Raw genomic sequence first — 16,452 nt, 5'->3', positions numbered from 1 at the left:
CACCCTGGACCCCCCAAAGCTCATGTCTTTTTCTCATACAAATACATTCATTTTGTCCCCAAAGTCTTAACTTGCTTCAGATCAAGTTCAAAGTCTCATCTGTGAAATCAAGACAAGTTATCTATTTCCAAGATACAATGGTGGGACAAGGATAGGGTGCATACTCCCACTCAAAAAGGAAGAAATAGGCTAAAGGAAAAGTGTGATAGGTCCCAAACAAGTCCAAAACCCAGCAGAACAGGCATTAAATCTTATAGCTGGTGAATCATGTACCTTGACCCCATGTTTGATGTCCTCTTCATGTTGGTGTCAGGGTTGGGTCCCCAAGTCCTGGGGCAGCTCCGCTCCTATGGCTTTCCTGGTCTCAGGTCACACTTCAGCTCTCCCAGGCTGCATTGCACTCTGATAGCTCCACAGATCTGGGGTCTCTATGGCAGCCCTGCTTTCATGGCTCCACTAGTCATGATGCTGTTGGGGTTTTTCTACTGCAGCTCCGACCCCATATTTCCACTTGGCATTGCTCTAGTGAAGGTTCTATGCAGTGAATCTGCCCTGTGACAGAGCTCTTCCTGGGTCCCCAGACTTTTCCATACATTCTTTGAAATCAGGGTGGAGGCTCCCAAGTGACCAGGCTTTGGTATTCTGCAAGCCTGCTGACATAACACCAAGGCTGCCAGCTTGTATCTTTCAAAGCTCTGGGTCCAGCCACACCTGGGCCAATTTAACCATGGCTGGAGCAGCAGGGGTGCAGGAAGCAGCATTCGAGGTGGTGCTGGGCATCGAGCCCATGGAGGGAGCCTCATGTCTGTTCCCCGAGACCCATTTTCTCTCCCTAGGCCGTTAGGCCTGAAATAGAAGGGTTGGCCCCAGAGGCCTCTGCAATGCCTTCAGGGCCTTTCCCCCCATCTCTTGATAATCCCTTTCTTTCGTACTAATCTTTTTAGCACCATTGCATTTTTCTTCTGAAAATGCTCTCTGCTTCTCTACCACATGGCCAGGCTGCAAATTTTCCAAATCTTTACGTTCTGCTTTCCTTTTAAATTCTGGCTTTACATCACACCTTTTCTGTCATAACTCAGTATAGGCTGTTGCAAGTAGCCATGCAGCTTCCTTCATGCTTTGCTGCTTAGAAATTTCTTCTGCCAAATACCCTGGTTCACTCTCTTAAGTTCCAACTTCCACAAAATCTTAGGGCATGGAAACAGTTCAGCCAAGTTTCTTGCCAGTTCACAGCAAGGGTGATTTTTGCCCCAGTTTCCCAAAGCCTCCTTCTCATTTCTATCTGAGACCTCAGAATATCCTTTATGGTCCATATTTCTATCAGCATTCTGGTCACCACCAATTAACCAATTTCTAAAGCATTCCAAACTTTCCCCTTTTTTTGTCTTCTAAACTTTCACCAGCATCTAGGATTTTTCTAGCCTGTTCTTCCAAATTTTTCCAGCCTCCCCTCAACACCCAGTTCCAAATCTGCTTCCATATTTTTGAGTATTTGTTATAAGCAACACCTCACTTCTCTGGTACCAATTTTCTGTATTAGTCTGTTCCTGTTGCTTGTAACAAAATACACAGAACTGGGTGTTTTATAAAGAAGAATGAAATTTATTGCTTACAGTTTTGGAGGCTGGGAAGTCCAAAGTCCAAGGAACACAGCTGGTGAAGGCCTCGGAGATGGTGACAGTGACCCAGGGGTCTCACATAGCAGAAAATGGTGGAGCAGAGAGTGGGATAGTTCCTCATGCACTCTCCTTTCTAAAGCCCTCAGAACCATAGCCCTGACCACCATTATTAATCCATTCACTAAAGCATGGTCCTACAATCTAGTCACCTCTTCAAGGCCACACTTTTCAATTATCATAATAGTATTTCTCACCCTCAATAGTTACAGTAGGGATTTAAGCTTCAATGTGGTTGGGGGGCATCCAATCTATGAAAGGTATCTATATTTTTTTAATGAAATTGGAGCCACTACCTCACACGATATGTAAAAATCAATTTCAAGTGGAATAAATATCTAAATGTGAAATGCACAACTACAAAGTTATTTTAATATGGGAGAATAGCTTTATGACCTCAGGCAGGGAAAGATTCACTAACAGATGAAAAAGAGCAGTACCCATAAAGGATCTGATAAATTAAAATTAAAATTGTGGAAGTCAAGCCAAGAATGGAGAAATATTTGCAGCACATATGACATACAAAGGGCTTGTATACTAAATGCATAAAAATTTTCATAAATCAACATTTAAAAAGTCCACCTGCTATGGATTGGTTTGTGTCTCCCAAAGTTCTATGTATTAGAAACCTAACCCCCACTGTGACAGTGTCAAGAGGGTGAGAAATCCTAGTATGGTAATTGAAAGGTGGGGCCTTGAAAAGGTGATTAGATTGTGCAGACCCTGCCCTAGTGAACGGATTAATCCATTGATAGTTTAATGGTGGGCATGGGTATGGTTCTAAGGGCTTTAAAAGTAGAGCATGCGAGAAGCGCTCTCTCTCTGTTCCTTCCGTATTTGCCATGTGATACTCTGTGTAGTTATAGTCACCATCAGGAAAAGGCCCTCACCAGATGTGTTCCCTGAACTTTGGACTTCCCAGCCTCTGAAACTGTAAGCAGTAAATAGTATTTCTTCATAAATTACCCAGTTTCAGATATTTCTGTTATAAGCAACAGAAATGGACTCATACAGAAAACTGGTACCAAGAGTGGGATTTTGCTCATAACAAATACTTGAAAATGTGGAAACAGCTTTGGAACTGAGTATTGGGCTGAGGCTGGAGGAATTTGGAGGAGCAGACTAGGAAAAGCCTAGATGATGGTGAAAGTTTAGAAGAAAAAAAACCAGGGAAAGTTTGGAACATCTTAGAGACTGGTTAAATGGTAGTGACCAGAATGCTGATAGAAATATGGACAGTAAAGGCCATACTGAAGAGATATCGGATGTAAATGAGAAGGAGCTTTTTGGAAACTGGGCAAAGATCATCCTTGCCATGAACTTGCAAGGAACTTGGCTATATTTGGTCCATGCCCAAAATTTTATGGAATGTGGAACTTAAAGTTGATGAACCAGGGTATCTGGTAGAAGAAATTTCTAAGCAACAAAGCACTTCAGGAAGCTGCATGGCTACTTGCAACAACCTACACTGAGCTATGGCAGAAAAGCCATGATGTAAAGCCAAAATTTATAATTCAAAAGAAAGCAGAGGGCAAAAAATTGGAAAACTTTCAGTCTGGCCATGTAAAGAGTAAAAAGGTGTCTTTGGGAGAGGAAAGCAAGGGTATAGCCCAGTGACCATTTGCTAGGGAGATTAGTACACAAGAAAGGGACTATCAAGAGAATGGAAAAAAGAGCTGCCTGGTTAACTCGTTTGGTTAGAGCACAGCTTATAACCCCAAGGTCACAGTTTTGGAGACCCTGAAGGTATTTCAGAGATCTTGCAGGCTTCCCCTCCCATCACAGGCCCAGAGGCCTAGAGAGACAGAATGGTTTCAAGGAACAGGCCAGAGGTGCCCTCCATGGGCTCACGGCCCAGGGCTACCTTGGGATACTGATTCCCACACCCTTGCTGTTCCAGTTGCTCTAGCTGTGGCTAAATTGGCCCCAGGCATGACTGAACCCACAGCTTTAGAACCTATAACCCAGAAACCTTGGCAGCATCCATGTGGTATTAAGTCTGAAGTCTCCCTGAATGCCAAATCTGTATCACCCTGATTTCAAAGGATGTATGAAAAAGCCTGAGGACCCAGAAAGAGATCTGTCACAAGAGCAGAGTCACCACATAGGAGCTTCAATAAAGCAATGCCAAGCAGAAATGGGGGGGTCAGAGTTGTAGTAGAGAATCCTCACAAAGGCCATGCCTAGGGGAGCTGTAAGAGCAGGACCATCATGCAGACCCCAGACTTGTAGAGCTACAGAGTGCAATGCCAGCCTGAAGTGTGGCCTGAGACCAGGAAAGTCATAGAAGTGGGGCTGCCCAAGGACTTGGAGGCCCAACCGCCACACCAGAGGGCAGAGGATGTCGAACATGGAGTCAAGGTACACAATTTGCCAGCTTTAAATTTTAATGCTTGCCCTGATGGATTTCAGACTTGCTCAGGACCTGCTACACCTTTCTTTTGGTCTATTTCTCCTTTTTTGAACAAGAATATGTACCCTATGTTTATCCCACCATTGTACCTTTGTAGTACATAACTTGTTTTGATATCACAGATGGGATCTTGAGACTGGATTTTTCAGCTGAAACAAGTTAAGACAGGGGATAGAGTAAGCGTATTTACCTGTGAGGACATGAACTTTGGGGGCTAGGGGTGGAATGCTATGGATTGAATTGTGTTCTCCAAAGCTCCAGGTATTGGAAACTTAACACCCACCATGACAGCGTTAAGAGGGTGGGAAATCCTGTTATGATATTTGAAAGGTGGGGCCTTGAAAAGATGATCAGATTGTGAGGACCATGCCATAGTGAATGGATTAATCCATTGATGGTTTAGTGGTGGGCATGGGCATGGTTCTGACGGCTTTAAAAGTAGAACATGTCAGAAGCGCTCTCTCTCTGTTCCTGCCATATTTTCCACATGATACCCTGCATAGCTATAGTCACCATGAGGAAAAAGCCCTCATCAGATGTGTTCCCTGGACTTCAGACTTTGGACTTCCCAGCCTCTGAAACTGTAAGCAGTAAATAGTATTTCTTCATAAATTACCCAGTTTCAGGATTTCTGCTATAAGCAACAGAAACTAATACACAACTTAAGAGAAAAATGGGCCAAAAAAAAAACACCAAAAACACAAAACTTGGACACTTCACAAAGGAGAAAATTCAGATGGTCGATAAGCATATGAAAAGGTGCTCAACCTCACTAGTAACCTGAGAAATGAAAATTCAAACCACAATTAGAAATAAGTACATATCAATCATATTGGCAAAAAATATAAAGTCTGATGGTACTGAGTTTTGAAAAGGATACAGAACAACAGTAAAATATAAAAATTTAAACTGTACTGTTTAGAAATGATAAAAGTACAAAGAAATGCAAAGAAATTACTGTGAAATCAGAGCAGTGGTTATGTCTAGGAAGGAAGGATATTAACACTGGGATGAACGCTTTTGGGTGGGGGCTTCTAGAGTGTAAGCATTGCTCAATTTCTTGACCTGGATGTTGATTACACAGGTGTTAGCCTGATAATGACTCATTAATGAAACAGCATGTTTTAGCACTTATCTGAACGTATTCCATATTTCATAAAAGTGAAAACATGTATTAGCTTCCAAAATAAATGGCAACATTTATGTGAAAATTTAGATTATTTCATTTTTTTAGCCCTAGGAATACCTGTATTCACTTTAGTACAATTCAAAATTAGGAATAAACAGAATTAAATTGAAACTTCAGTTTATTATGCAATATTGTAGGGTACAAATTCATTTCCTGGGCTGGCCCGTTAGCTCACTCAGTTAGAGAAGGGTGCTGAAGGTCAAGGGTTCAGATCCCCTTACTGGTCAGCCACACACACAAAAAAAAAATTTTAAAAATTATTTTCCTATTGAGCTTTACGTATAAATAGTTGAACTTGAATATGTAGCAAGGAATATCTCCCTGTATGTCTCTCGTCACCCTCGAATACCTCACTAGTTAGTGTTCTGCTCAAATGAACTTCACGAGCAACCTTGAAGAGACACCAATGGCTGCAGCTTATGGTGGAGTTTGTTTTGTTTTGTTTTTGTCAGGTTTATTGAAGTAAAATTTACGTATAGTAATATTTACCCTTTTTAGGTGTTCAGTTCTAAGAATTTTGACAGTTTTGTAAGCATCACTACTACAATCAGGATATAGGATGCTGCCATTATACTGGAGCTGGTTTTTTATCTCCTTTTGTCTTGTTTCAGTACAGTAGTCCCCCCTTATCCACAGTTCCACTTTCTGCAGTTTCAGTTACCTATAGTCAACCACAGTCTGAAAATATTAAATGGAAAATTCCAGAAATTAATAATTTATAAGTCTTAAATTGCATGCTGTTCTGAGTCTTGATATAATTGTTCTATTTTATGAGTAGTAATTATTGTTAATATCTTACGATGCCTAATTTATAAATTAAACTTTATCATAGGTATATGTATGTATGTATAGGAAAAACATAGCATATATAGGTTGGTACTATCCACTGTTTCAGGCATCTACTGCAGGTCTTGGGACATGCCCTCTGTGGCTAGGGGGGGACTATTGTAATATGTGTATAAAGTAAAAAAATTAAAAATAAAAACCTTCAAATAGATATATAATGTCAGATTTCTACCCGAAAGATTTTATCAAGTTATACTGCAGGGGTTAGGAACAATCTTTCTTTTTTTTTTGATCCTTGCCTCGGCATCGTCCGCACCACGCTGAGCACACCGGCCATCCCTATATAGGATCGGAACCCACGGCCTGGGCGCTGCACTCTCCTGAGTGAGCCACAGGGCCGGCCCAGGAACAATCTTTAAATGATTGCTAAGGATTGGCCTGTTGTTGAAGCAAGACCACCAATTTAAATTAAGAAATGGTTTGTATCACCACAGCAACCAACTAATGTTCTTTGTTGTCATATTTAATACTTTATATTTGGAACAATTAATGGTTGAATGTTCTTTTCTTTTCTGTGGTGAACAGGTTATGAGGAATGAACTCTTAGAGAAGCACTATAAACATGGGAGCAAGTTTCTGACTTCATTTCCAGATGGGACAACACAAATATTGTATCTTTTCTTTCAACAACTTATTTTTATTAGCTTTATTTTTTCAGCAAAAGAAAGATAAAGAAAAATATTTTCTAAATTACTCCAAAATCTGCCACCCACAGAGAAGTTGTTAGCATTTTTAAATGTATATTTCCTTACTTTTTTCTGTTTATGAGAATATATATATATAGTTCTTTTAAAAATCAATTATTTAACTATTCATATTTTATAACTGGCCCCTTTATACAATGATATTATACAACAAATAATGAATATATATATGTTCATGAATATGCAATATGAATATGTGGTATGCGGTATGAATATGTGGTATGCAGTAAATACAGAGATATAACACCATTTTTATAACCACACAGAATTTCACTGTAGAGATGTACTATACTATAACTCACTTAACCTTTCCCTCACTGCTAACAAAGGTGGTTTCAGTTTTTGCTGTTGTACACAAATGAACAGCTCTGTGCATACTTTGTTGCATACTTATTACTCATTTCCTTGAATTAAATACCTAGGACTAGAAATTCTGGGTAGGAAATTTGGACGTTTTAATGCTTTGATAGATTTTTCTCCCAGAAAATGTGTACCAGTTTACCCATCCATAAGAAATACGTCATTTTTTAATACCAAAATTCAGTAGCCATATCATAGAACACTAAGTTATTGATCACTTGGACTTCTGCCTGATTGACCAGGTCATTTGATATTGCAACATAAGGGCCATTTAATATCTTGAGGAAACTAAAGAAAAGAAGGAGGGCTTTTTCATGAACTGAGGGCCTCCCTTTGTAGAAGAAAATCATTTTTAGTCATTGTTTCCTAAATGTTTAGTCGAATATCAATAATAAACCAGAAATATGACTTTTATGACATAGGAAGCATAATGGAAGTCTTAGTTCCCTAGGCCCTATGAAAAAGAGTGTCGGTTTTGTTTTAATTATATCAATAAATTTTAAATAACTTACTCAACTTTTATTATTAGTTATCATTTCATGCTCTGATTTTAATTCTTCTTAACTTTCTTGAAGGCTGTGTCTGATTTTTAAAATGATTCAGAATCAATCTCGTATTTACTTCATCTCTGGACTTCAGATCAGCCTAGGTGTGGACTGAGTATTAACAGTCAGTGAATTATCCTCAGTATATTTTATTCTTTTTGATGCTATTGTAAATGGAACTGTTTTCTTAATTTCATTTTCAGAATGTTCACTAACAGTGTATAGAAATACAATTTATTTTTTATATAAATCTTGTAGCCTATAACCCTGCTGAACTCATTGATTAACTCTAATATATTGTTTTGTGGATTGCTTAGGATTTTCTTTATACAAGACCATGTCATCTGCAAATAGATACAGTTTTACTTTTCTTTGCAATCTGTATGCCTTTATTTCTTTTTCTTTCCTAAAGTTTTCATTGTTAGAATATTCAGAGCAGTGCTGAATAGAAGTGGTGAGAGCTGACACCTCTGTTTAGTTTCTGATCTTACGGGAAAGCACTCAGTCTTTCACCATTAAGTATGATTTTTAGGTGTGGGTTTTTTGTACATATTCTTTATCAGGTTGAGAATGTTCCCTTCTTTTCAAAGTCTATTGAGTCTATCATAAAAAGGTGTTGGAGTCTGTCAAATGCTTTTTCTATGCCTATTGAGATAATCATGTGTTTTTTGCTCTTTATTCTATTAATATGGTATATTATTCTATTATTCATTATTCTATTAATATGGTATATTACATTAATTGATTTTCAGATGGTAAGCCAACCTTGCATTCCTGGGATAAACCCCACTTCATCACAGTGCATAATCCTTTTTACATATTGCTAGATCCAATTTGCTAGTATTTTCCTGAGGATTTTTCCATCTCATGCTCTTTATTCTATTAATATGGTATATTATTCTATTATTCATTATTCTATTAATATGGTATATTACATTAATTGATTTTCAGATGGTAAGCCAACCTTGCATTCCTGGGATAAACCCCACTTCATCACAGTGCATAATCCTTTTTACATATTGCTAGATCCAATTTGCTAGTATTTTCCTGAGGATTTTTCCATCTCATAAATATATTTTGATCCCCATAAAAAAACATAAAATCTGGGCTGGCAGCTTAGCTCACTTGGTTAGAGAGTGGTGTTTGTAACACCAAGGTCAAGGGTTTGGATCACCATACTGGCCAGCCACCAAAAAAGCAAACAAAAATAAAATCCTTTGTAATAATAGTACCTCTCATTTTCAGAATGCTGTATAATTTCAAAGGGCTGTCTCATAAATTGAATTTATTCCCAGAATAGTCAAGGATCATTAGAACAACTCACGTGACCTTATCTGATCTCAGCTATCCATCTGGAAACCTAGCCATTATCCGAGTGCCCAACAAGATAAATGGTTTCACTTGTATAGTCCAAGAAGATGTGCCCACTAACCCTTCCATCCTGGCAGTGCTGGACTCCTCTGGCAGAAGTTCCTGCTATCATCCCAATGGAAATGTCTGGTAGGTTTCTAGTTTCCTCCTGCTGCCATTTGATTGACTGATTGATTGATTGATTTTTGCTTTTCTGAAACTGAGTGTTTCTTCTTAAATGATAAGAATGGCTCTAAGAAGATTTATTTAAGTTAGTGATCTTTAGATAGTAATGTGGTTTATGCCATTCCATAAGTTTCTCAGTAGAAAAATCTCAAGTAACTATACAAAGCAAAGCTCATATTCTTTCCATTAACAGTAAGAAAATATGCACTATATAATTGCAGAATAGAAAAAACAATCTTAATAAATTATATGGTCACTCCAGGGATTTGGAATGTGAATCCAGGCAGTCTTTAGCCTGTGCCCTGATGATATTCTGCTTCATCTATGGAAATAGTTTGTCAGTGGAAAGTTGCTGCACTGTACTGTGATTGTTTGAGATACACTCCTAACTAATAAGCTTTCTAAAGCCACAACCAACAATAACATACAAACGAAATATTTTTAAAAATTAAAATCCTGATTCACAGATACGCTTTGACTTCATATTATTTCATTCAGCCTGACAAAGTAAAATTTGGTTTCTAACTTCAAATACAATTTAAGCTTTTAAGCTTTTCAGGAAGAGATAGTCTCTTCCTTTAAATTATTTACAGGTATAAAAATCTCATTTTGGGAAACTCTCCAATAACTGGCAAAATTTGGACACTGCCAGTACTTGATAAATTAGAACACTGTGAGCTATTTGTAGTTTTAATGCAAAGCTGTGGTTAATCCATTACCATCATATCATGTATATTGGAAAATTTCTACTTATTTTTTTGGATTCAATAGCAATTGTATGTTACATTTGGTGAATTGCTATATTAATTGTCACCAATATCCATTGGCTTCTAGATAAGAAACCAATGGTTCTTCTTGATTGGTTTCATGAAGCCCCCTGACCCACAAACTGAACTCCTGGTCACTCTGACTTGGCTCCTTGACACTCTCATAGACCCTCTATCTGCCTCTGTATAGCAAGTCCATTTACCTTCCTGGACTGAATTTCCTTAAAGGCACATCTCGAATCTTTGCCAATACATAGCAGTGTATCTGTGCATGGTATAGACTCAAAGAATGTTTAATAAATAAACAAAGGACTGATTTATCTAGATAATTTATTCTCACCCATATTTCAAGATAAAACTAAATCTCCTCCTTCCCAGATACAGTAAAATAATCACCTCAGTTTCTCATTTGTGCTTTTGCTATTAGATTACTACCACTAATCAATACTGGAGAAATGAAATGTTAGTTATCTTAGTTTGGAGCTATCATAGACAATTTATCTAGTTTTTAAAAAATAATTTATTACAGGGCTGGCCCATGGCTCACTTGGGAGAGCATGGTGCTGACAACACCAAGTCAAGGGTTAAGATCCCCTTACCAGTCATCTTTTAAAATAATAATAATAATAATAATAATAATTTATTACCAAGTGAAGCCAACTTTCTGAGTTCCCAGAACTATACCTATTCTCTGTCCTCAAGGTGGGGATGGTGATCCAAGTTAGAAGAAGGTGAGAGAGTATGAGAAGGAGATAATTAAGTGGCACAGTGATTAGTGCCACTAGATCTCAGACTGTGCAGGTCTAAATTTGTATGTAATGTGGTAAAATGTGGGCCATTAGTGATTCAGCAATTAGCAGGAGATTGGGAGTCCCGTTGGTCTAAGTTCCACCTTCTGCTCCATTACAGAGCTCTTCTCTACTGCAGTGATATCAGAGGTGTCTTCTGAGCCTCTCCTGCCCATACCCAGTCCTGATGAGAGGGCTCCTGGAAGCCTGCCTGGCTCCCAGTTGGTGGGCATTGTTAGAAAACCACTCTCTTGTACTGAGACCAATTCAGGCTTCCCCAGAATTTACACCCACTGGTGGAAATCTAAGCACTGGTCTTCTCCCCTCTTATAGGAATAGACTATTCTCCTGTATCTCTTCCAGACTAAACCTTCCCTGTTCCTGCTTCATCCTTCCACCCTTTACCATCCCAGTTCCACCCTCTGGACACATTTTGGTTATCTGTATGGTCTCAAATTGGACTAAGTACTTCAAATTAGTGCAGAATTCAGTCACAGTATTATCACTGCTAGTATTACCTGAGATTTCCACCACGTACATGCTATTACTCCCCTTGGTTAACAAGTGCATTGAATTATAGTGTTACTGTTTATGACTGTTAATTTCCTTCCCGCCCAGGGTGTACATCAATATCTTGGGAGGTCAATATTCAGATCAAGCTGGCAACAGAGTAAGGGCTTGGAATTGGTCGAGTTCCATCGCTTCCTCACCGTTTGTTTCATTTAAACCTGTCTTTCTGGCTTTGAACCATTACGTTGGAGTTCGCATCCTAGAACAAGACAAGATTTCCATCACTTTTCTAGCAATGGGCCAACAGGCAAGAATCAGTGTCGGAACCAAAGTGAAGGTAGGTATGTTTTAAAAAACAGTTTAAAGCATTTAGAATAATGAGAAAATAAATTAACTTTTGTTAGTGTTATTACCGATAGAGAGTATACTTATCATAATCTACTATCCACTAAGAATTTTGGAATTCAATGAAAAACACATGGTGAAAGTTTCATATGGAATTGAGGCAACCTTATTAATTGTTTCTTCTTCTGAAATTCCTTTTAGTTCTGACTTGGATCCACGTAACACTTGCTGAGTGTTTACTCCAGGACTGAGTAGTGCTACCTTAGGGATTTTATTTTAGGATTTTGTATTGTGTTTGTTTTTCTCCCTGCTGTGGTAGAAAGCCCTGGGCTGGGTCAGGAGATCTGGGTTCTCATCATGTTCAAGCCTCATTTCCTTGGAGATACTTCCCAGACCTCCTAGTCCTTCTCCCAGTCAGCATCTATCACATCCTTCTCGGGGTTTTCCACCTTCTTGCCTCTATCCCTGTGCTTGCTGAAGCATGCTGCCTTACGCGCCCCCATGGCTGCCTTTCCTACTGGACGGCGAGCTCCTGAAGGGCAGAATCTCTGTCTATTGTCCCCAGTGCCTCACCCAGGCATGGCCCAGAGTACACTCTCAGTGACTAACAATAAGGCATAGTGGTTAAGAACATTCACTTCAGGTCACAGAGTCTCTAGAGTTTCAGACCTCAGCTCTGCCACTTGCCTAAGTGAGTAAACTTTAACTTCAGTTCCTCATCCACAAAATTGGATAATGATTCCTACCTATCAGATTGCTGTGAAGACTCAATGAGAATGTGAAGTAATAAGCCTAGTGCTTGGCACCAAATAAGTACTCAGTACAAGGTAGCTTAATGTATAGAAACAGATATAAATAGAGATCTATATGTACCTCTCTCTCTCTCTCTCTCTCTCTCTCTCTCTCTATATATATATATATATATATAAAACATGTATATTGTGTGACTTTGAACAAGTCTCTTAAACTCTGAGGACCTTCGTTTTATCCATTTTTAAAGGAAGAAGTTGCTCCAAACTATAAAGGTGTCTTTAATGTCTAAAAAAAACTGTATTTTTAAGTGTGTGGAAAAAGATCTCAATATTCAGCACAGGCAGGAATGTCTCATGAACACCTCTCTCTTCTCCACTCCTTCTCTCCAGTCTTCCCCCCTTTAGAAATGAATTTTAATCCGAAAAAGAGTCATTTTGATGCAAAAGGAAGAATTTGATGCTAATTTTTTTTTTTTTTTTTTTTTTTGGAAACCTGCTTTATTTTGATTACTTCCTTCATCGTTTCCCCCTTTTGATCAAGAACTTTCAATTGGAAGCTCATTCCCTGGAAGTCATGTCCCTTGCTGGGGGAAGAGTTGACACTAAAATTTTTACTTTTCCCATTGTTCTTACAATCACTCTTTCTTTGGGTTTACTAAAATTACAAAAGTGATGGAAATACGTCCCCTATTTGAGGATTTGAACAATACAGAAATAGAGAATAAAAAATGACATTCCCCCTTTATCTCCTTTTCTATTCTAACCCCCATTTCCAAAGTGATCATCACCCAAAATTTGGTGTGTATCTTTCCCCTTTCCATGTATTCATAAATTATTCATATACATATTTTCTAAAAAATAAGAATTGAATCATACTATGCTGGTTGAGGACGGGGTTCTGTTTTTTGTTTTCCATTTAACAAGTATTGAAGGTTTTTCCGTGTCTACATCTTCAAGCATATTGGAAGTCTATTTTATTTTTTAATTGCTACATAGTATTTCCTATGTACTGTAGTTAATTTATGCTAAATCTAATGACTCTCAGCGCCATTGGACACAGTCGATCACTTCCTCCTCCTGACAGCTCTTCTTCCCTTTCTTCTGGGACACTACTCCCCCTTGATTTTCCTTCCACCTCACAGGCTGTTTCTTCCCGTTTTTCTTGGCTGATTTTTCTTCCCCTCCCCTTTTTCTAAGTATTGGAGCGCCCCAGGGCTTGTCCTTGGGCTTATCTTTTCTCTGTCTATGCTCACTCCCAGGTGATCTCATTGAGTTGCATGTCCTCAAATACCATCTACATGCTGATAATCCTTTAACTTGTATGTCTAGGATCTCCCGTGAACTCCAGACTTGCAGATCTCTGTTGTCAACTCAGCATCTCCATTTGGATGTCCAAGAAGGCAATAAAAGCATAGCAAACTAGATTTCAAAGTTGCTCCTCCCTCAGTCTTCTCCATCCATCTCAGAAAAAAAAAGGCAACTGCATTCTTTCAGTTGCTCAGGCTAAAAACTTTGGACTAGTTATCCTCCTGTCTGCTTCACAACCACACATCACCTCATCTGCAAGTCACATAAACTCTGCCTCCAAAATATCTCCAGAGTCTAACACTTCTAACATCCTCCAGTACTGTCGCTCTGGTCCGCCTCTTGTACCTAATCCATCTGTTGATTAAATTATTATAATAGCCTCCTAATGATTCTCCCTGCTTCTAGTCTTCCCAAAGACTATTCTAACCCTAGGTGGAATGATACACAAGTCTGGTCAAAACTATCTAATGGCCTCTAACCTTACTCTGAGTAAAAGCCCAGACCCTACGTAAGGCCTGCAATGCTGGACATGATCTGGACCTCCTCATTTCAGTATTCTGTCTATATTACTCTTTTCTCACTCTCTCTGCTCCAGCCACACTGCCTTTTTGCGGTTCCTGCCATGGGGCCTTTGCACTTGCTGCTCACTCATGGCTGTTCCTTCACTTCCTTCAGGTTTCTGCTCAGAGTCTTTTCCTGACCAATCTAACTAAACTAGCAAGACCCACCCTCACCTCTACCCTGGCACTCCAAGTGCCTCTTTGGTCATTGGTCACAAGTTTTAGTATGTAGTGCTCTCATTTTCTTTTACTTCTAAATAATTTATATCAATTTTGACTTCTTCAATTCAATAGTCATAGTATTTTTAAATAGATAAAAAGATTTACTATCCTTTTCTTGCTAATTTCTAAATGGCCAGGGAATATGGCTTTCATTTTTTTCTGCTATTTAGAATATATTGATATTTTCTTTGCTGTTGATTACACAATTTTTATGAGTGCTTCATGTGTATTTTACCCAAAAAAAGGTATGTTTGTTGGTACAAAATTCCATGTCTAATTGTTTTATTCATACTTCTCTATCCTTTTCACTTTATATAATGGGTTTATTTCTGAGAAATGTATGAAAGTCTCTCAAAATGATTGTGAACTTGTCCATCTTTCCTAGTATTTCTATCAAGTTTTGCTTTATATATTTTGAAGCTCTGTGGTCAGGAAGTTAAAGGCAATGACTAGTTTCTTGGAAAGCTGTACCTTTCTCCCCTGTGTCACTTCAATCTTCCACCTCACTCATTTGCTCTTTAGCTGTGCCCCTTATGTGACTCAGTGTATATCAGTGAGAGTTTATTTTGACAATAAAAATTGTAATCTTATCAATATGGATTATTCCCAATTTCCTTTTTAATGGCCTTTGCCTTAAATAGTTTCATCCACTGTTAAATTGCTAAACTTGCTTTCTTTTTGTTAGCATTTGCCTGATTCATATTTTGTCATCCTTTGATTTTCAACCTTTTTATATAGTTTTCAGTTATATGTGTCTCTTGCAAACAGCATATAACTGAATTTTGTTGCTTTTCTCAACCTAACCGACTCAGTCTTTTAATGTACCATATTTTTATGGTTAGTCTAAAATCATTAACATATCTTTTTTTCTATTTGCATAGAATTAACTTCCAAGTCCTCTAGTTGTTTCTTTTCCTTGACAACAATCTTCTCTCAAATCCCTTAGAAAATAATTAGCTATATATATATATATATATATATATATATATATACACATACTAAAGTCTTCCTCTATTAATTTTGTTTCTTTGAGTATCAGTTTCTCTGATAGATAAATCTGGTGTCTCTCTTTCATGGCCTCAAATATTTGGTGATTCCCAGTTGTGTGTTCATTTTTGTATTTGCGAATCCGTTTTCCTGAATGTTCTGTTTACTGAAGTTTGCTTCTGATAATTGTGGAGAAGTGGTATGTGCTGTTGAGGGGTAGAAGGCCAGCTCCTGTGCCCGATGCCAACCCCAGCCTGTGGTCACTGCCGCTCAATACAAAGGGGGAGGTGAGGGGCTGCCTCCCGCTGGATCAGGTCAGTGTTTACCTCAGGATCTTTCCTAGCTCATTTCTGTTGACTCTGACCTCAGAGTTTATGTGTTTTAGGTTAGTGGTTTCATTTGGTCATTTATCTCTCTGTAGATAAATGTAGATATGGTCTCATCAGCTTTTTGATTTTCAGGAATTCCTTGAAAATTCCTAGTGATGAAATCCTTCTTATTAGAACCATTGTTGATTTAATCTCTGAAACATTTTCCGTCATTTTGTGGGATTTGGGGTTAAAGAATAAATTAAAGATTCTGATTCATTCTTTCTTATTTGTCCATCTCATACCCTTTTCTTCCTTCTTTCCTTTCTGTGGAGGGAGGGGTGTAAGTGCAGAGAGATGCTGTAAGTGCTGCACCTTTGGCAGGTAAGTGGTCACCTGGTCACCACACCTGCGGAAGTGGTCCTGTGGCTGTGCTTACTTTTAGCTGCCCCGTGGAGGCTACTGCTCCTCCTGGGGTGGCTCTGTAGCCGCGGTCTGCGGAAAGGTCTCAGGCAAGGCTGTCCTGACAAGTCCATTCACCTTTCTGCAGCTGTAAGGAGACATCAGCCTTGAATCATCAAAGGCTGTGAGGACGTGGGCAGAGCAGAGGCCAAGGAAGGTTAATGCAGAGGTTAA

At 38.6% G+C, this 16,452-nt stretch overlaps 1 protein-coding gene across 1 annotated transcript in view; it reads left to right on the top strand.

Moving 5' to 3' along the window:
- Positions 1-16,452, top strand: part of ERICH6 (glutamate rich 6) — a 46,306-nt gene that overhangs the window by 29,143 nt on the left and 711 nt on the right. Inside the window, exons 11-13 of the mRNA XM_063101448.1 lie at positions 6,650-6,735; positions 9,078-9,233; positions 11,443-11,671. Coding sequence (XP_062957518.1) covers positions 6,650-6,735; positions 9,078-9,233; positions 11,443-11,671 — 471 coding nt within the window. The remainder of the gene's footprint in view (positions 1-6,649; positions 6,736-9,077; positions 9,234-11,442; positions 11,672-16,452) is intronic.

The sequence above is a fragment of the Cynocephalus volans genome, chromosome 1 (genome assembly GCF_027409185.1).
Source record: "Cynocephalus volans isolate mCynVol1 chromosome 1, mCynVol1.pri, whole genome shotgun sequence".
Lineage (NCBI taxonomy): Eukaryota > Metazoa > Chordata > Mammalia > Dermoptera > Cynocephalidae > Cynocephalus > Cynocephalus volans.
This window is presented reverse-complemented; position numbering and strand designations above follow the sequence as displayed.